The sequence below is a fragment of the Oryctolagus cuniculus genome, chromosome 15, assembly GCF_964237555.1.
Source record: "Oryctolagus cuniculus chromosome 15, mOryCun1.1, whole genome shotgun sequence".
Classification (NCBI taxonomy): domain Eukaryota; kingdom Metazoa; phylum Chordata; class Mammalia; order Lagomorpha; family Leporidae; genus Oryctolagus; species Oryctolagus cuniculus.
This window is the reverse complement of record NC_091446.1, coordinates 43,762,836-43,784,563: the sequence shown is the minus strand read 5'-3', so window position 1 is coordinate 43,784,563 and position 21,728 is coordinate 43,762,836. Positions and strand designations below refer to the sequence as shown.

Below are 21,728 nucleotides of genomic sequence, written 5' to 3'. Positions count from 1 at the left end.
AACAAACTATATTTAAATCTATTCTTTGGCTTGACTTAGGAGTAAAGGGACACATCCAGATCACTACAGAAACAACCATTTACCTGTTTTAATATTTTTCAGGGGAATTGAATTGACCAACCTAGGAGCTCTAGTAATCAACAGCCTTTGAAGTTCCAAACTCAAAATAAAATCACTGTTCTTCCCCAAATTGTAGTGTAAAAGAAATCATCCGAATTTCCTTCAGGAGAATTCATCTATATGATAATAAATTATGTTCCTGAAACATTACACATACATAATATAAAATCATGTCACTAACCAATGCATATATTAAATATAAGTTGTCAACCAGTTGTAATGTAGAAAAAAGGAAACCACTTAAAGGGAAAGGAAAGTATTAATGAATAATATTGATGAAGGATAATCAGTTTAATTTTTATCTCTTTATACCACTAATAGGTAATCGAAGTAGCAATATGGAAAAACAAAAATCAAAAGGAATCTATGCATGAAACTCAATGGAAATTTAAGCCTCACGTTGACAGAGCATAAGAGAGGATGGTGAACTTAAAAACGTGCTTCTAAATGTTGTCTTTCCAATAGGTCATTGTGGAGAGGATAATTGGGGGAGGTAGAATTCACTTCTGACATAGTGATTAGTGTCAGTCTCTAGGCAACACAGATTTCAGTACAAGTGATCATACTACATTGGGATGTTTAAATAAACACATTCCCAATTTTTTTTAGTCTACAGAAAAATGTCAACAAAGAGTTAACTAAAGATATAAATGGCAAAATTTCTCTGCTCTAAAATTTTTTAATTGCTCATGTACTTATTGCTAGCTTTGCTGGTATTGCTTTCTTCCATAGCTAGTTTATAAAAAAGAGAAAGAAGCATCTATAGTGAGCCTTACCTTATGTTGAGTTTCATTACATTAGAATCCTGGCATTTTTATCCATCTTCAGGGCAATAATCAATGTGACTTGGGCTAACTTTTCCATTACAGTAAGATTCAGGGTGATTTTCTGGTGGTTTGATTCAGTTTAATGCCTTCTTACATTCCTAGAAATTTACATGAATGTACCTGTAGGGGCTGCGGGAGTGAGAGGACTGGGCGGCCGCGGCTATTTGGCATACACAGGCTTGGGTCGTGGATACCAGGTGAAAGGAGACAAGAGAGAAGACAAACTCTATGACATTTTACCTGGGATGGAGCTCACCCCAATGAATCCTGTCACTTTAAAACCTCAGGGAATTAAACTTGCTCCCCAGGTAGGTAATGTCATTCCAGACACAGTTTCTTCAAGTTGAATCAGTAACTATCACTCACTTTTCATCAAATGATTTGGTCTATTTTGGGCGTTGCTTTCTTGAGTGGCCCATCAACATGATGTACTTTGAGGAAGTATTGGGCATTGTTCCACTATATTTTTGATTTTTAAAATTATAAAGTGTAAAAATCTTAATCTATTGAAATACAAATAACCTCAGAGCTATGAAGAATAGTAGTCCTTATATTGAAATCAAGAAGAAAATTTAAATTTCTAAAAGCTCATCTTAGGGGAAGATTAATGACTTTCTTTTACACACATATTAATTTATCTAAGCTTTTTGTTAACCCTACCCAGGCTATTGTTTTTTAAAAAAGAATACCTATCAGAGTGGTAAACAGCAATCAGTTGTTTGTCCAAAAAACAATGATTAGACTTCTTTCATGCACCATGTATCGTGCAAGGTGCTGGAGATTTAAAAGTCAATATGCCAAAATCCTTGCTATCAAAAATCATATCCACAAGAAAAATACTGACATATAAACAGGTAATTCTAATAAAATCTGGTAGGTGCAGTGATGGAGCTAGCTCAGAAACTATACAACCAAATCACCCAATCTTCTTGGGTTAAAACCCAAAATAAAACTCGTAAATAAAGTGCTAAGATAGGGCTGGTGTTGTGGTGTAGCAAGTTAAGCCACTACCTGCAATGCCAGCATCCCATACCCAGTTTGAATTCCAGATGCTCCACTTCCAATCCAGTTCCCTGATAATTCACCTAGGAAAGCAGTGGGAGATGACCCAAGTAGTTGGGACCCTGTCACCCATGTGGGAGATCCAGCTGGAGTTTCAGGCTTCTAGCCCAGCCCTGGATGTGGTGACCATTTGGGGAGTGAACCAGTAGACAGAGATTTCTTTCTCTCTCCATCTCTTCCTCACCGTCTATCAATCTGCCTTTCAAATAAATTAAGTTTAATGGATAATTTTTAAAAGTATTGAGCAACCGGGATTCTTTTAAGAAAACGAGAAGTAATAATCACAAAAGCTACTATCACATGATGAAGACCTGTGCTTTTTATATTAGACTCAGTTAGAAATGCATCATGCCTTATATAAATATGTAGTCATCTGGGGCGAGCATTGTAGCACAGCAGGTTAAGCTGCTGCCTGTGATGCCAGCATCCCACATGAGTGCCAGTTCGAATCCTGGCTGTTTACTTGCAATCAAACTCCCTGCTAATGTGCACCTAGGAAAACAGGCCCAACTGCTTGAATTCCTGCTACCCATCTGGGAGAGCCAGATGCAATTTCAGGCTCCCGGCTTTGGCCAGGCCAGACCCCAGTCACTGTGGCCATTTGGGGAGTTAAGCAGCAGATAGAAGCTCTTTCTGTCTGTCTGTTGCTCTCTTTCTCTTTGTCTCTCTAACTCTGCCTTTCAAATAAATTAATAAATCTTTTTAAAAAAGTATATAACCATTGATAAACTAGTGAAAGTTCTGTAGTTGTCTCTCCATTCCGATAACTGTGGCTTACAGATTGCGGACCAAGCCACCCCAGTTAACTCAAGTGGGGCCTAAACAACCTCATAGTAAGGTTATAAACCCCCTGCAAAGCCAGCAGTTAGAGTGGGTGATCCTTTAGCCTACATTTGCACACCTGGTATAAACAAGCAGGTAGAACCAGCAAAAGCTAATTTATTACTTATTATTTTGCCAAAAAAGCTAACTTTTTATTGTTCATGAAACTTAAATAATGGTTTAATGACAACAGCTATAACAAACCAATGTATTAAAAATAAAAAAATGATAGCAAAAATAGGAGCAATCTACAAAATAATAAACTGGAAAAATATCACGCTACTGCTGCTGGATTACTGGTAGGGCAAATGGGATAAGCAGCTCCAGGCACACCCTGGGGCAGCGTTCAGTGCCACCAGTTATTTTCCCAGATGTCTGCCCTGTTCTGCATAGTACACTGAATCAGCTGACCAAGGGGGACATCAGGACCTCTGGGCCAGCAAAAAGGGCTTGTATATAAAGATGAGCCTTTAGAGAAGATCAATTTGGAGTAACTACAGAAGAAAAATAAACATGCAGGAAGATGTTATAAATCAGATCACTATACAGATAGCCAGAAGCGGTGTCTTGCCAAAGCAGCAAAATAAGTGCAACTGTCAACACCCATCTATTAATGCTCACCAATAGATACAAACCCATCCAACTTTTTAACTGTATTTTTCTGAAAATGTGAGGTTAAAACCCTTTGACAAATGACATTAAATTATATATTCTTAGACTATCTTCTCTAAACCATTGTAATCAGAGGTATTAAGGATAATAATGAGTAAATCTATCCACACAGTACTAGAACATAAATTTTTTAAGGAAATAAATATATCAAACAAATCATAAAATGAAGCTCTTAGTAAAAAGTTACAGCTAATGGCCTAAGCTGAAAATGTATTAGAGTAAATGGTGTGAAAATGATTTTTATGAACTAATAGATAAAACATTTTAAATGGAGTTCAGACTGAGTTCAACTTAAATTTTATGAGTCATTAAGCCATGTAGCATTTTATGGCTTCTCATATTAGCTTAAACTTTGAAATGCAAAGTTTAAAAACCTGAAAACTGGAGAAATAATGCAAATGTGACATTTGAAGGAAAAAATAACATTTTTTTAAATCTTGTAGATATTAGAGGAAATATGTCAGAAAAATAACTGGGGGCAGCCTGTGTACCAGCTTCACTCTGCCATCGGACAAGACCAAAGGCAGCTCTTCTTGTACAAAATCACCATCCCTGCCCTGGCCAACCAGAACCCGGCAATGTGCGTAACTCCTCCCAACTCCTAGTCCGATCGATTGTAGAATAAGCTGCACTTGTAAACGGGGTGTGTTTGGTCCCTGGTCCAGTGATACAAACACTCAAGTCTACTAGCTACTCACGTGTCAGGCATGTAAACACTGAGATGTATAGCTGGGATGTATGTGTGAGCCATGAGACTGGCATCTACAAGTCCCACAGTGACGACTGTGGTGGTATCCACAACTGAAGGAAAGCACTAGGTAATACAAAAGGTAACAGACATGAAAACCATGGCCCATGGCCCATTCTCCTATCTGAACTACCGAAATGCCCGTTTTTATACAGAATAACTCCATGCTTCATCATTTAGGGTTTGAACCAAAGATACGACAATTCTGTTTGCATATTAATACCTTGTGAACTTTGACCTCAAGCCTGCATTTCTCTGTATTTTAGGAACCACTGTGTTTTACATATACCTTAGGAAAAGCCATGTTGTGAGTTACACACATGCCCCAGGAATATCATGGCCTACCTGTGTTCTAGGTCAATTCACAATGGTTTCTAGATGCACATGTATTTAGGAACAACGAGAATGAAAAATACCCACACAAAATCCCACCATCCAGTCTTCTTCAAAGCTGGCAGTGCATTAGGTTTTCACCTGACTCCACAACACAAGTTCTAAAATGCCTATCCTCGCTGAATATGCCTTCCAGCCACCCTTTCACGCCGCCCAAGTTAAGTGCCTATGTGGATGAAGCAAAGAACTATGCGGCCGAGTACACGCTGCAGAGCCTGGGTATCCCCACTGATGGAGGAGACGCTGGGACCGCCGCTGCCGCAGCTGCCGCCTCTGCTACTGTTTTCCCAGGTATGGAAGACTGTGCCAGAAATGGCAGCCCACAGGCAGTGTTTGGGAAAGCCTTCTTGGTGCTGTGGTCTTACAGAACTGTGTGTGAATGCCACTGACAATAAATCAGATTTCCACCATCTGTGCACCAAGAAGAGTTTGCTGGATGTGTGAATCCTGAAAGCATGAGCTGGGCAGAAGAGAGCTGCAGGCTCAGCTCTGCTTTCAGCAGCTGCATGGTCTTAAAAGAATTCGTTCTCGGGGCCGGCACCATGGCTCACTTGGTTAATCCTCCACCTGCAGTGCCGGCATCCCACATGGCCACCGGTTCTAGTCCCGGTTGTCCCTCTTCCAGTCCAGCTCTCTGCTGTGGCCATTTGGGGAGTGAACCAATGGAAGGAAGACCTTTCTCTCTCTCTCTCTCTCTCTCTCTCTGTCTGTAACTCTACCTGTCAAAAAAAGAATTCATTCTCCTGAGTCTGGTTTGCTTGCACAGGGTTGGGTTTTTATTTTAGAGAGTTTGGGTCTATCTACTAAGAGCTGGTGGTTGTTTGCACTCTTACTCTGTGCTAAGCACTCACCTAAATGCTCAGTAAGCTTTGCAGTATCACAATAATCCTCATGACACCCCCAAGAGGTTAGATTTGATCCCATTAGAGAGAGGAAGTAACTGAGTCTGGGAAGGATTAGTGACTCAGCCAAAGCCGACCAGCTTTAAAGTAATTCCTTGAGCTCCTTCCCCAGTTCTAACCTTCAATCTGCTTTCCTTACTTTGCTTTGTGAAAATTTAAGAAAAAATTTTGCAACCAACATGCCTTCATGAGTCCTATTAAAAGACTGTTCCCCAATTATTTTGTGCCCATAACAAATGCTAATAATTAAAAAGAATTAAAAAGTTAAAAAATTAAAAATGTTAATCATTAAAAAGAATCCTCTAGAGATTAAACAGAACTAGGCAAGAAAGTTCTATTAGAAACTTGTTCTCAGCAATTAGTGTAATTGCATTCTTTTTTAGTAATAAAAATTTATTTCTACGGAAGAAATGTGCCATTCTGACATGTCATTGTGTTCAGCTCGCCCCTAATATGCCCCTGAGAGTTCTGACTACACCTAGAAAAATGGCAATCCTTTTAATTGGTTAATTCATATATTGGTCATGTGTAGATGTGAGAACTTTCACATTCTTCACATGCATGACACATGGGCTCACCCCTGTTTTATTTTGTAAAAATTGTGATTATATCTCCCATCCTGGCAAGTCAGGCTAAAACTAATCATGCTTCCCGCTCACTTCTACCTTTGTTTCTCCGGAAGAGCCTGGAGACCATCTGTGGTGAGTCTCAGAGAGGTTATCAAGGCAGCAGCTGACACTGCCCCTGTGCTTGCTGGCCATGTGTCCTTCAACTCAGAACTATGCTAGGGTTTCTCAGTGCCTGGAGAAACCTGAACCCCCATTTTGCCAAAAGCTACACCCCATGACACCTAACAAATTCACTGGAAAAATAAATGATCCACTGTCAGAATTTTAAAGTTGGTTTTCTCATTGGGATGTTTTAGCCTCACTCCTATTTGCTCCTGCAAGAAGTTAAAAACATGTAGGGCATGACAGCTGTCTTGGGAATTCATAAGAATCTGAGAGCCTCACTTATAACATGGCTGGGGAGCCACACAAAGAATAATGGACTCCTAGGAAAGGACCTGTTTGAAACACAAATGCTTTGCAATTAAGAAATTGGCCAAATTGAAAAAAAAAATCAAAATCCCCAAGGGTAAAATCTATGCTGCGTGCACGCACATATTTTCATATTCATATTACTCGAGAAATACTGTTTGCAAAATCAAGAAAGTAATTGTTAACACATTTGTCATACACTTGGAATATATAGCAAACTTCATTTGTGCATTAATCAGCATTACTGACTAAAGTGAATGAGCCTAGGAGTGAACTCAATTTATAAAACAACAGTCCAGGCAGCTTCCTGCCACCACTTCTAAGAAGCCACCGGAAAAAGAAAAAAAATTACTTTGTCTGGAGTTGGGCAGACTTCACCGCACATAAATCAAATGGGCTTGTTTAAGAGGAAACTCGGCCCCATTTGCTACTTTCATATACTTCCCACTTTTGCTTATTATCTTTCATAAGTCTCAGAAATAGCCAGGTCTCAGTCTAAAGCATTAACGGAAATATTACTGTCGGTTGTGGCTATTACGCCTTCTCCAGGAGTGTACATTAGCTAACGCTAATGGGGACGCACGTGACATCTATCACTCAACCCCTTTGGTTCTCTGAGAGTGAGGACCGGCAGCAAGGCCTCTGCAGACACCCAGGACAAGATTGATAGTGGGATCAGAAACAGGTGGTGCTTTTGCTGTTCATGCTGGGTTCTGGATGGAGATGGGCTGACCTTTGCTTGTTCCAGCGTTACAGAGAAAAACACTAAGAGTTTACAGTGTGGCCCTTCCTGGACCACCTAGTCTCTATACATCCTTCTTGGCTGAAAGTAATGGATGTTCTTGTCTCAGTTAGCCAGTGTGGAGTTGCAGCAGAGCCAGATACCAGCCCCACAGAGCACCCTCCACCATGTCCTGGCGACCCCTGCCTCACCTCCCCTTGCTCACATATTTCTGGAGCCTCTGAAAAAGTCCTAAATGACACGCCTTGCTCAACCCTGCACCCTGCTGGCATTCTGGTTCTTGAATCCTGCCTCCCGTGTTTTTAATTCTCTAAGTGTGAAGGAATGCTGACACAAGTGACCTCCCCTTCCTTGAGGAATACTGTCTTAGGTCTTTTCAAATGCCATTTAAAAATCACTTAGTTGTATCAGGCATTTAGCCTACTGGTTAACACATCTGTGTCTCGAATAACAGTATCTAGGCTCCCTTTTCAGTAACAATTCCTGACTCCACCTTCCTGCTAATGCAAACCTTGGGAGGCAGCAGGTGATGGCTCAAGTAGTTGGGTCCCAGCCATGCATGTGGGAGACCTGGATGGAGTTCCCACCTCCTGGTATCAGCTGGCCAAGCCCCAGCTAATGCTGGCATCTGGAGAGTGAACCAACAGATGGCAGACCACTTCTGTCTGTCTCCCAAACAATTCCCTTCTTTAAAACATTTGTTTTCAGTCTACAGTTGTGCCTCCTTGAAAGCACACTTTACCTTTAAGCAATATGTTACATTTCCGTCATCTTCAAAGAGGATGGTAAGTCAAAGGGAGCAAATCGGATCCTTACGTGAAATTTTCTCTGCCTCCTCCCCCAGGATATGCTGTCCCTAACGCCACCGCACCTATGTCTGCAGCCCAACTCAAGCAAGCAGTGACACTTGGACAAGACTTAGCAGCGTACACAGCCTATGAGGTCTACCCTACTTTTGCAGTGACTGCTCGAGGGGATGCCTATGGAGCCTTCTGAAGATCTCTTTCTTCTAATTTAAGAATAAGACATAAAACTCTAAAGAGAAGAAATAAACCTCTAACGTAGTCCCCTAGTGATGTCATGCCTTTCCTGAAGCATGCTTTCCTGAGACTGTACAGCATATACTCACTGTGTAGAATTGTGAAATGAGAATGGTAGCCCTAAAGGAAATCAATGTGAAGGGGCCTTTTGGTCCTTCCTGTCCCCTGCAGTGCCTGAGGAATTCCTAGAAATTGATATGAGGTTTTGCAGACATGGTTAAAACAAATCTAGGCCCCATATTTACTCAATTCATTAGCCCACACTTATTACCACACCCTTACCAATGATCCCCACAACACAACCGCATGAACACAAAATAACTTTTTCTCATTTTAAAAATTTAGACTTGTCCACACTGATCTACTTTCATTTCAGACTCACTCAGCTCATCTCTAAAATCATAAAAAGTTAAGTCAGGTCTGGAGAAAATCCTTTAGGATACTTTTCCCTTCTTAGCTAATTGTTTGAGAAGTCCTTTCAACAAGAGAAGTTGAAGATTTGCCCTTATTTCTTTGGTCAAAATCCTGGACCACTACCCAGCATTCAGAGTCAGTTAATGAATATTAACTTGACCTTAGCCTTGGCTTTTCTCACTCTCCTACATTAACTCTGCCAAGAAAGCCTCTACCTTCCTTTAAAACAAACTTGTAGTATCAGACAGCTGAACCATACCTGAGTCCATTTGTCTTGAAGATGTCACAAGTAGACCTTGCCTCCATCACTGCTGATTACAAACTGTTTCTTCATAAACAGCAAAGGTGCTATTTGCACAAATCCCCTAGAATCTTGGATTCTTCTACAGGCACACTTGATGGTGGTTAGGGTAGGAGTAGAGTGGGACAGATCCAGAAGAGAGGTGAAAAGAACCCACTACTTTCTTGCCAAATTTTTAATGATTGTTTTGTTCCAAAGTCCAATGGTAAATACCTTGACTACTGTTCCAGTTTCATCAGGGGTTTAAGAGTCATAATACTAGAATTTTCATTTAAAAAGAAAATTCTTTGACACTTATAAAATTCTACAGGACTCAAAGGAAAACATAACACAAAGGTGTTGAAAGTTTGGTCAGTTCTTTTTTTTTTTTTTTTTTTTTTTAACTTTTATTTAATGCATATAATTTTCCAAAGTTCTTTAATGGAGTTCTGTGATACAAACTCAGGCCAGATTCCAATCAACATCAGGTAAATTTCTATCACGTAAAAGTCCTTGTAACCTTTCAGTTCTGTTAGCTCCAGTCAGGTATCCAAAGCTCCAAACATGAAGTTGAAGTTCTTGAAAGGCTCTGTGCTTTCTGTTTTGCATTTAGCTCCTCACGTGCCCGTGGACAGTGGTTTCCAAATCTAGCTGCATATTAGAAACACCTAGAGAGCTTTTAAAAATTCTAATACCAAGATCTCACCTCATACCAATTACGTCAGACTGTTTTGGAATGGAAGCCTGGCACCAGTAGTCCTTAAAAATCCCCAGATGATTTCAATATGCAGCTAAGTTTGGGAACGGCTATGTTCTTTGTATTTCTAAGCTATCCTTTTTTTTTTTCCTTTTTTCCTTCACTGGATTTAGTAGAAAATGTAAGAAAAAAGTCAAAGTTAAAGAGCCAGATCTTATTTTTTCACACATATTCATCTCATAAACAGTATAAATTTGAACATAATTCACATTGACTTCAAACTGAGACTTGGGCCAAAATAACTCTACAATGAGAAGTAAAACATTCCTTCTAAAGCAATTCTTAGATTCAGATTTTTCACTCCCCACCCCCACCAGTCCTGCTTTCATTCTCAAAAAGAGTAATTACATTGACATAGCACATTTCCTTTGGAGCAAGCAAGTTCTGCTCAGCCTAAAAAAAGCATTCCAAATTCCAAGAGAGAAGTTCTGATTTCCCTTAGAATCCTTGAAATTAAATAGCAAAAAGTAATCTGCATGTCTTGTCAACCCAAAGTACAAGGCTTAGCTCAGAGAAGTTTGAAGTTTAATCAAAATGAAGATATATAATTAGTTAATTCAGAAATCTCCTTATGAGAAAAACCATTATTCCAGAGAAAGTCACTTTTTGAAATGATTGAGATCTGAACTTAGATGAATACCAAAGTGTTAAGAAAATTATCACTGAACTCTATCTCATTGCTTATAAAAAAAATACAGCACAAGTATTTGTGACATTTACCTTCTTAGAATTGATTTTATACAAGTTGCATCAATGTGGTTTGCTTTTGGATCAAATTTTACTTTTTAGAAATATCTAGAGAACACTCTGAGTTCTATTAGACTATATTCATGGAAAGGCTCAATTTGCCTACCTCACCCTATGTTTGTTCTTACTTTCCCCAAAATAAGTCCTGCTCTACACTGAAGATAGTAACAAAAATGGCTTTTTAAAATTGAATATGGAACCAAAGGTAATTTTACGTATTGTTTCTGTTTTTAGACTTGAGAAATTAGCACCTCTTTAGCATCTTCATAATCTCTGCATCATTACCCCTTTTGCTGTTATTTCTGACTCCGTTGCTTCCTAATTCTTCATAGGAAAAATTAAAATTAGTCAACCAAATGATAACAAAATAACCTAACCAATACTTTGGAAACATGTAATAAATTAGAATTAGGTTTCTAACTGTTGATACTTAACAACACATTGTTCACCAAAACCAGCGTGGTGCTAAGTGGTGCTAAGACGGGAGGACATGGAACAGCAATGAGACTGGGTATTTACACTTCCTCCCTGGAAGGCTGCTGCCTGCATACTGCTCTTCTCTCTCATTCCACCAGGAGAGCTAGAAGAGCATTTTCACCTGGAGCAACATGGGATTCTCCTGGATGACGGGGCTGTTCTCCAATCTGTGTCACACCAAACCACACTGTTTGGGTAACAGCACCCAAAATGTTGCTGGAAAACTACCTCATATACTGACAAAATATGAGCTTCAAAATATGTTTAACAAATGAGGACCTACTTCCAAACCACAATTCCTCAATTTTTTAAAGGTGGAATGGAAATGAAATTATAGCTACGTATTGATAATAGCTATACAGAAAATTAGTTTTTGTTTTACTTAAAGTTTTTTTTAATTATTACAATTACATAGTGCTTCAATATAATTTTAATTCTGCCTGACCAAGTAGGCATAGACTCCACATAGACAAGGAGATTATTCAGGGTGCCATTTGTAGAATAAAGGTCAATAAAGCAAGTTAATATTTTGAATAAGTTGTCTTTACATTTAAAACTACAAAGTTTGATAAAATTCATTACTCTACAACTTCTGTCCTACCTAATACGTCCTAAAAGTAGCTTACAATGAAAAGTGAACAATGTGCCCAATATTTACCTAGAGAGCCATTACCATTTTTCTTCTTCTGACATTCAAATGAAGGTTCCTAGGGAGGATGAAAATGTATCTAGAAATTAACCTGCAGACTTGGTACTTTTTTGGATATACAGCTTTTAAATGCTGTAAATACATCTGTTGAAGGGGAAATGAAGTTTCAAATATAACACTGTAATGGAACTTTATGAAAAATTCCTGCAGAAGCAAATATTAATAGCATAATTTGGGGATTTTAGATGCTTTTTGGAAGATGGAGCAAAACTAGGTAACAAACATTCCCACCTGGCATGCAACCATTGTCAACTGGATTTTGTTAAACTGATGGTCAAATCTGATGTTGAAATTTTACTTCATTCTAATAACATCTTGAAAATGCTCTGAGTTTTACTAGAATATATACTCAGAAAGTGTAATGTATCCACCAGACTGTGTTCTTATTTGCCAACATGAAGACAAAGCAAAGCAGGTCTTACTGTAGCAAGTGAAGCTATTAAGAAATCGAGTTTTTTTTTTTCTCTGATTCCCATACTCTATTTCTTCACTTACAGAGTAAAACATTAAAAATTTTTTATTAAGTAAAAAGTGAGTAGAGTATAACTTGTCCTATTACTCCCAAAAGGTTTGACATTTTGAAAAGCCAGATTTTTCTTACAGTATTTATACAGAAAGTAGAATGCATAGGTTTAATATTGAAGCAATGCAATCATTACATAGGAGACTGAAACCTTATACTTCCTTGGTTCTTCTCCTTTGGATTAGAAAGATAAAAGAAAAATTTTGACTCTAGCTAGTAAGGGAAAGAAGTTCACAACCAATCTGAAAGGAAAAATAATTTGGAAACCAAAAGCCTTCATTCATTGAGACATACCTGGAATAAAATGCGGAGCACATGTGCATTTACCTCTCCCTACAGACTCCTCTTCTGAAAGACAGAGAGGATGCGTCTTGTTCTCCCTTTACATACACTTCTTTGTCTAAGAGAAGGGCAGATCCCAAGCAAAAGCACCTTAAAAAGAAAAAAAGTAAGTCCCCATGAGAACTTTATGGAGACTGAAGACGGTCAGCACCATTGAGGGCTTGGTAACGTCTTTCTGGGGTGGCAGTACATCCTGGTTTTCCAGGACAGTCCTGCCTGAACTTCCGTTGTCTCACTATAAATATTAACCATGAATCTTTTTACTCTCCAATTTGTTCCAGGTTAGACAACAAATTATACAGTGACACGTCTCCCCCACCTTTATGGATTTTTCTTCCAATTTGAAGAATTGCCCCCTCCAAAGCAGATACAGCTTAAACTAAAGAGCCCAGATGCATATTTCAGACTGGGGTAGGATCATAGTGAACACAGAGGAATGCGCTGCCTTTTCTTCCAACATCACCTTCAATCCACTCTCCTTTCCAGCTGGCCCTCCACTTAGCTCATTTCTGGTCCTAGTTTTCCTCTCACTTCTTGGTCTTGGGCTCTACCTTCAATTGGCAGAGCTAGTAGTTTCTGCGCCAGATTGGACAGGGGACAAGAAGAAAGACAGCTCTTGGGAGTGCTTTCTTGGCCCATCAAAAATCCACAGGGCACGAATACAGAATTAGAGTATTTGCTGATGTCTCTCTTCCTTGAGTGAAGGAACTGACTACGTATTCTCCAAAGCAAGAAAATATTCTATGCAAACCTTCACCTGAAAAAGAATTTTGTCTTTTCCCTGCTTCTGCTTCACAAATTTCTTCAAACCATAAACCTCTTGCACCTAAATTTATTATGATAATCTATCAACTATTCTTCACCAAAAATTCTCACAGTCCTATTTTAAAATTTTATTATTTTAATGGAAAAATAACATTAACGGGTCAGTTTCCTCCTTATAGAATTTTCTTTTTACTCTTCTTTTATTAAATAAGTTTATAGGTTGTATAGCTATTCACTCACAAACCTATTCTTCAAAGAATGCATGATTTGTCTGAGCTTCCCATGTACCTACTCTCATGCCAGAAACTGTGAATACAAATACGTACAAATGTACTTGAAAATTTTCATGGAAAATGTTTTAGTGCAAAAAAAAAATCTTGAAACCCATTCATAGCTTTTCTATAATGTGCATTTCCATGGATTTTTGAGACATCATGTTTCTCCTTCCTTACCTTAGTGGGGCACATGGTCTAGTGAACCATGTAAATTTTTTCAAAACTGGGCATAATTTCATGAGCTCATAGGCTTCACCACTTAGAACCCCAATTCAACTCTGACTGAAACCTCAGGTTTCCACTATTATTGTCAAACACTGAATTGGTACAATCCTTTCAGAATGACTTAAAGACGGATTTGATGATGAATTTAAAACTTGAACTACTATTGTCATTTAGGTAAAATGAGTTCTCAAATAACTCCTCCCAGGAGAAATATAAGGGACTAGACTACACAAAAATTGGAGGAGAAGAAGGTTTAGTTAGACATCCAAAAGGAGTTTCAAACATGGAATTGAAGAATTCATGTAATGACTTTTAATGTTAATGAGTGGGCAACCATACTTTTAATTTACTTGACAACATTTTGATCATTAGCTAGTTCTGTTTTCCGAATATATTTGTCTTTGTAGAATCTACTTAACAAGCCTTATCCATAGCTATCTGTTCTCACAGTAAATGACTTGCAACGAAATATATGTACTTTTTTTACAACTGTCAAATTTGGCATTTTCTGTTCTAATTCCTAAGATATTTTTGGGCTCACAGATTTCAGAGAAATCCACTTAAATGAATCATCATTACCACTGGTTTAGATATTTAATAGAATTGTATTTTTTCTCCCTATTCTTTCATGGAATTCTTTTCTTTACCCTATTTTTCTGATAGCAAAATAGCAAGACATTATTATCCCCTATTATTATCCCCCATCTCTTCCTGCAAGCCAAGCTATCAGCAAAAATGCATTTACAGTTCCAGTTGTTAAAAAATCTCTTGCTTCTTTTCCTTTTTGTTATTATTTTTATTTATGTGAAATTAGCTAGCTAAGGTACCAGTGAGAAAAAAAACAGTATTAAATAATGTGCATAAAGCATGTATTTTTGTACTTTGAGTACAATGTTTTATAGAACTCTGTGGTCTAACGATGTTAAATAAAATTGTACCACTCACTTATTGGGAAAATAATCACTAGTTTGGATGATATGAACAAAATAGGCACTTTAGAATCACAAATCACACGAAAGGAGAATGCAATGCTGTGTAATTCCAGGATGATGATATGATTTTAATGGAATCTGCAAGTACCATTATAAAGTTTTACAAACCACCAATATGAGTTTCTGACTCATTTTTTCTTTCCTAAAAAATAAAGTTTTGCTTTCTTGTCTAAGTAGCTGAATATTAATAATCCGTAACTACAATGTGTTTGGGATGACTTCTTTGCATCTTTTGTGTATAATGCCCTCTGAGAGTAAATGTAAGTAAGTGTGTTGTTTTCCAATCAATAAAGCGAACAAGAGAAATACTCAGATACTGAAATAACAACAAACCAGGACTCTAGAAAGGGAGCTGGGCTCTGAAGTCAACATGTGCACTGGGCTAATCTGCTGCTCCTTGAAGGAGGAGGGCAGGAGGCTGCACACTATGGCCCCTGCCCCAAATCCAGCAGCCCCTTGCTGACTGCATCTTGAGCTGAAAGTGGCTGTTGTGGCTTTAAAGGGTTGAGCTAAGAATGTTTCCTGTTCATTGTTGAAAAGTTGTTACAAACAATAAATGGAGATTTTTGTGACCAAAACCATATATAGTCCACAAAACCTAAGATATTTACTGTCTAACCCTTTAAAGAAAAAGCATGCTAACTCTGCACTAAGCCAGTACTACTTATTTTCCTGTCAGTTGCGTGTAGCATTGCACTTGTAGTTACCGAATTCTGAATTAGCTAGATCAAGTTCAGCTGGCAGTGACAGAACCCTCAAACAGCAGAAGTTTAAGAGCAATTCTTTGTCTCTTACCCAAAAAGTGATGATTCACACTGTCATGAGCATGGATTAGTTGTGGTTTTCAAGAATTGTTTGCTTAAATTCTATTTTTTGGAGAGGCAGTGAGATGAGAGAGAGGAAGAAAGAAAAAGAGAAAAGGAGAGGAGGGAAAGAGAGAGAGACACACACACACACAGAGAGAGAGAGAGAGAGAGAGAGAATGAGAGAGAGAGAGAGAGATACTATCCTCTGTTTTATTCCATAAATGCCTGCAATGGCTGGGGCTGGACCATGCTGATGCCAGGATCTGAGAACTCCATGCAGGTATCTCATGTGAGTATCAGGGACTAAACTACAGGAGCCATTACCTGCTACTTCAAAGAGTACACATTTGCAGAAAGTTGGATTAGGGAGTGGGGTCGAACTCAACCCCCCAGTCTAATATTGTATGCAGGCTTCTGAAGCAAGTGTCCCCGCTAGACTGATTCTTATTGTTTCACTTCCATGGTCTCAATCTCACTGTCTAAGATTTATATCCCAAGTAAAAGGATGGAGGAAGGACAAAGAAGATGAAAGAATATGTACTAGCTTTCCCTTCAGGAGAATTACTGGAAACTGCCACACAACACACTGGTAAAAACTTAAACACCTGATCACACCTAGCCTCAAGAGAGGATGGGAAGTAAACCATTTATCCAAGCAACCACAAAAGTTTTATTTTTTACTATGAAAGAATATAAGAACAAATATTGAAGGAAAACTCTTAGTCTGCCATAGACATCTACAAATCAGGAAGGATGTAAACAAGATGATGCAATCATCTGGCACTGGACTTGGCACATAGTAGGTGCTTATTAATCTGGGCTTGTCCTCATCCTTTCACAGACTAAAAGAAAACTGCCAACTCACACTCGAGTTTCCTGCACTACTGTCACCTACTGAAAGTACAACTACAACCACAGACCCTCCTGGCATGAACATCATTGTGTAATCCCCACCCCATGTGTGAAGCAAGACCTAGGCACTCCATTTTAATCAACAATATGGCAAAAGGGATAGAATACCACTTCCTAGGTTAGACTGCTAAAGATTTGATTTCCATCTTGATGGCTCTTCTTGCTTGTCCACTGGGATGAAGGAAGCTGCAATGTTGTAAGCTCTGCTTTCAATAGGGACACACAGCAAGGAACTGAAGCAGCCTGCAACCTGCAGCCTACAGCCATCAGCCTGGGGAACACCAAGTCCTGCCAACAACCATATGAGGGAGCTTGGAAGCAGATCTATCCTCAAGGGAGCCTTCAAGGGACTGCAGCCCTGGCTAATGCATTAGGTACAGCCTGTGCGACTCCAGTGCAGAGCTAGCTGTACCTGGCTTCCATCCCAGAAACTGTGAGAAAATAAATGCTGTCTTAAGCTGCTAAATTTCAGAAGAATTTGTTAGGATGAAATAAATAAGTAATGCAACAGTGAAAAGTTGAAAAATTGCAAGGAATGCATATGTGTTTATCACCTGAGAACGACAGCAATAGTTAACTATTCTAACAGTGAAAACGTACAATGTTATAGTGAACGCAAATGTGCTTATCATCTGGCAGTTACTGAAGTTGTGCAAAATCAGAGAAAGGAACTCACCTTGAGTTTATGAGTATAATCAGTACCTGGGAGCATATGCCCAAGACTGGAGAGGATAAAGTTAAAGAAATTATAACTACCTGATGGAGGAGAGGTACTCAAAAATGTTGGTTGAGTGGAAAGAAGAAAGGAATGGGAAAATGTCGCTCCCCCTCTTCGTGGAGGAATGACACTAAACGCTGCCTAGGCTTCATATCCGAGTCACGGCACCATTATGTCGCTCCCCGTCTTCGTGGAGGAACGACACAGGACCCTGCGCTGTTCTTTCGTCTGCTCGGCCCTCCCCGGGTTTGCTGCTGGTTCTTCCCGGGTTGGCTACTATCCCTTCCACCTCCGTGGAAGGGTGGTTCCCCCTGGCCACATTCCCCACTTCTGCAGGGGAGCGGCACACCGCCGGCCGGCTCTCTCGGGGGCTTCTCGGGGGCTGCTCAGGTGTTCCCCTTAGATGTTCCTGGTGCATGCCGTCTCTCTCCTCCTTTATAGTCCTCCTCCGCCAATCCCAACTCGGCTGCCCACACGCCGAGTACGCTGCTCTCCTCCAATCAGGAGTAGGGCCTACAGTTTATTGGCTGAACTGGAGGCACCTGTGTAGAAGCTGTTTTCTTCTCCCAGCGCCATATTGTGGGAGAGCAGATGCATAGAATAAGTCTTAATTCCAGTAACTCAGTCTAGTCCGGATTGTTCCCCACAGATCCCCCTTTCTTTTTATTTTTTTGGCGTTGATACGCGCCTGTCTTCGGTGTCCCGCAGCACACACTCTGCTCTGCTTGCTAGAGTTGCCACAGGTTCTTACAAGTCCTATCAATCAGGCAAACCGAATCCGGGTCCTCTCTTCGCCATGTTGTGAGGAGGTTTTTAGGCGCTGATGCGTGCCTGTGTTCGGTGCCCTGCAGCGCATGCTCTGCTCTGCCTGCAGGGGCTTACAAGCCCTAACAATCAGGCAAACCGAATCCAAGCCTTCTCATTGCCGTATTGTGGGGGAGACTTATTAGTGTTGGTTCGTGCCTATCTTCGGTGACCTGCAGCTCATACTCTGGTCGAGCTGCTTGCTGGTGCTTACCGCCTTAATCAGGCAGACCGAATCCAAGCCTCCTAATTGCTGTATTGTGGGGAGGCCTTACTGATGTTAATTCGTGCCTGTCTTCGGTGACCTGCGGCGCATAAGCTGCTAGCCGCCCGCAGGTGCTCATCGCCTCACTTAATCAGGCAGACCGAATCCAAGCTCTCACATTGCAGTGTTGTAGGGAGGCCTTTCTATTTCTCTATTTCTCTATCTCCGGGCATTCCTATTTCTCCCATTTTACTTCTATCTTCCAGCATTCCTATTTCTCTCCTTTTACTTCTAAACTTCTGTTTCTCTTATCCCTGCGGCTTCCCGGCGGCGCTCGCCCCGAGGCTGCTTCTCGGCACCTCGCCCCGCGGCAGCTTCACGGCTCTGCGCGGCTTCCCGGCGCCTCGCCCCGCCGGCGGGTTCCCGGCTCTGCGCGCACGCTCCGCGGTCTCCATGCACTTCGCGCCCGCACCACGGCCTCGCGCCAGCCCCGCGTTCCCCATCTATTCACGCCCCATGCTCTCTCTGCACGCAGCGGCTTCCGCGAATGTTTCCGCCACCACCGGCATTCAGTCCAAGTTCCCCGGACTAACCTGGCGAATTTCAACCTGGCGGCCCACGTCTCTGCCTCTGGTTCCAGATCTTCGCCTCTTGCTCCCCGGGGTGACTTGAAGAATTCCAAGGTGGCTTATATCCACCTCGGCCTGCACTCGCGGCTTCATCCTCCCTAACATTTTTCTCTACCCGGTATGTTTCCTTAAGTTTTCTTCCAACAATATTCCTCTCATTTCTCCTGGCTTCTCCCCACAGTCCGTATCCGAGTCCAAGCCTCCTCCAGGTTTCACTTTCGCTTTCAGTCTCCTAGCTTCCCCGCCATAGTCCGCATCTGAGTCTATGAAAGCTTTCACTTTCGCTGTCAATCCTAACTTCTTTCCCACAGTCCATATCCGAGTCTATGCCTAGGCTTTCAATAGCTTCTTCCGGCACCTAGGCTCTTTGCTAGTCTCTCTCTCCGGTATTTTCCCATTTCTTCCCGTTTCTTCCCTCCTAAGTTTGCTATCCGTCCTAGGTTTCCTATCCGAGTCACGGCACCATTATGTCGCTCCCCCTCTTCGTGGAGGAACAACACTAAACGCTGCCTAGGCTTCATATCCGAGTCATGGCACCACTTGCTGCTCCTCCGCACGCGGAGGAGCCGCACCGGACCGGGCGCTTGTTGTTCCCTTTTTTTACAAGTCCTTTCTATAGTAAAGTAAGAATAAGTAAACAGCAAACTCCCAAAGCAAGAATGAGTAGAGAGAAATGAGAAAGAACGAAGTAACGAACTTCCCCGCGAACTCTCCAACGCACTCTCCAACCAACCCACCCCACTATGCCGTCTCTCTCCTCCTATATAGTCCTCCTCCGCCAATCCCAACTCGGCTGCCCATACGCCGAGCACGCCGCTCTCCTCCAATCAGGAGCAGCTCCTGCAGCTTGTCAAGTTGGTGAGAGGCAGCTGGGTAGAAGCTGTTTACTCCTCTCCCAGCGCCATATTGTGGGAGAGCAGATGCATAGAATAAGTCTTAATTCCAGTAACAGTCTAGTCCGAGTTGCTCCCCACAGGAAAATGAATGGAGAGAGGGAATAAAGGGAAAAAATAGAGGGAATGGGAGAAGAAGAGGAAGAGTAGAAAAGAAAGGAAATAAACAGAGGGCAAAGGAGAACCAGGACTTTGTGAAGACCCAGGATGATATTAAGTAATGGCTGGTGATTAATGCCCTCTGCGCCCATATTTAAAACAATCCTGAACAAATGTCCACTCGTTGACCAATGTCATGGTATGACTATCTTTTAGATACAAGAAGGTTTCACTGAGAAAAATAGGTCTAAAATTTCCAAAGACACCTGCCCTAGTCTTAGTGAAGAGAACAGACATTAAGCCAAGAGTCCAGGATTTCAGGCCCAGTTCTGTCACTTGCTGGCTATTCTTACACCTGGCTCAGGGTCTCAGATGCTATAAAGGAAATTATCGATCAAAACATGTGCTAACAACGATAGGCAGGCCAACAGTGTTTCAGTGCACAAAGTTCACATTTTATTACCACGATCCTTGCTTCCTTGCCACTTGACAAATTTTGTCTCCCCTTTGAATTCTCCTCCAAGAATAAATAGAACACATTTCAGGGAATACAAAATCAGACACATGGGCAGGCGCCCTTCCCTCCAACACCCTCGGCAGACTTTCATATCTGACTCATTGGTCTCCCATTGATCTAAGTAGTAGGCTCAGAAACCCTTTCAATACACAGGGCTCCGGGTAGTAGCCGCCATTGAATGATACCACAATAAATTTCTGCCTTCCTCTATGATACATCCAGAAAGCTAAAGTTCTCATTAATACAACCATTCATACATATCTCATGTTTAACAGTAAAACCTTCCCACAAACAATAATCAAAGTGTTGTACTACTGAATTAACTACAACTTTTTTAGCTTGTGTGGCTAACAAATATTTTTGGTATTAACTTCCAGCTCTTTCACTGTATTGTCTCCCTTTCTCAGCATGTCCATCTTTCTATCATAATTTCAACAAAGGTATTAGGCAAACATCAAACAGAGATTTCCTTCAAACTTCTGGTTGTGAATTTTCAAAAAATTTAGCAATTCAAAAAAAAAATCAACAGAGTTTTCTAAAGAAGTGAAAAAGTAAAGGAAATGATTCATGCCGGCACTGCAGCTCACTAGGCTAATCCTCCGCCTGTGGCGCCGGCACCCCGGGTTCTAGTCCTGGTCGGGGCACTGGATTCTGTCCCGGTTACTCCTCTTTCAGTCCAGCTCTCTGCTGTGGCCCAGGAGGGCAGTGGAGGATGGCCCAAGTGCTTGGGCCCTGAACCCGCATGGGAGACCAGGAAGAAGCACCTGGCTCCTGGCTTCGGATTGGCACAGTACGCTGCCCATCGCGGCTATTTGGGGGGTGAACCAATGGAAGGAAGACCTTTTCTCTTTGTCTCTCTCTCTAACTCTGCCTGTCAACAAAAAAGAAAGAAAGTTATTCATGACAGAGGCACTGCATCATGGAGAACCAAGAGAAACATGTGCCCTCTTCCCTAAAATAAGATGAGTAAGATGAAGATGGGGAGAGAGAACACTAAGAGATCTGAAGACCACTAAGGAGTCTGGATGCCATTTTCAAGGAGAATTTGTTATGATAGCCAGAAGGTAATCAGATCTCAACGAATAGCTACAGAGCAAGTTCAAGCAGCCTTAAAAACATGTCCAAGACCCAAACATGGAAGGTCTTCCAGAAGGGAATGAAAGAACCATAGGGACAGAACTTGTAGCCCGATCTCGGGATCGGAGGGGAGAATCTTGGCCACTTTTTATTTTTACCCACTGCACAAATTGAGAGCTCAGTTGAGCTTAGCT

The 21,728-nt window shown here is 41.0% G+C and overlaps 2 protein-coding genes across 6 annotated transcripts in view; one reads left to right on the top strand and one right to left on the bottom strand.

Moving 5' to 3' along the window:
• Positions 1–8,400, top strand: part of A1CF (APOBEC1 complementation factor) — an 88,621-nt gene extending 80,221 nt beyond the window's left edge. For 4 of the 5 annotated variants that reach the window (XM_002718366.5, XM_070057677.1, XM_008270123.4 and 1 more), the window contains 4 exons: positions 1,050–1,255; positions 3,947–4,083; positions 4,781–4,935; positions 8,173–8,400. In XM_002718366.5, the coding sequence (XP_002718412.1) occupies positions 1,050–1,255; positions 3,947–4,083; positions 4,781–4,935; positions 8,173–8,324 (650 nt within the window). In that variant the 3' untranslated portion in view covers positions 8,325–8,400. The remainder of the gene's footprint in view (positions 1–1,049; positions 1,256–3,946; positions 4,084–4,780; positions 4,936–8,172) is intronic. The other variant, XM_008270124.4, reaches the window with a different exon arrangement.
• Positions 1–21,728, bottom strand: part of ASAH2 (N-acylsphingosine amidohydrolase 2) — a 204,278-nt gene that overhangs the window by 45,359 nt on the left and 137,191 nt on the right. The window lies entirely within an intron of this gene.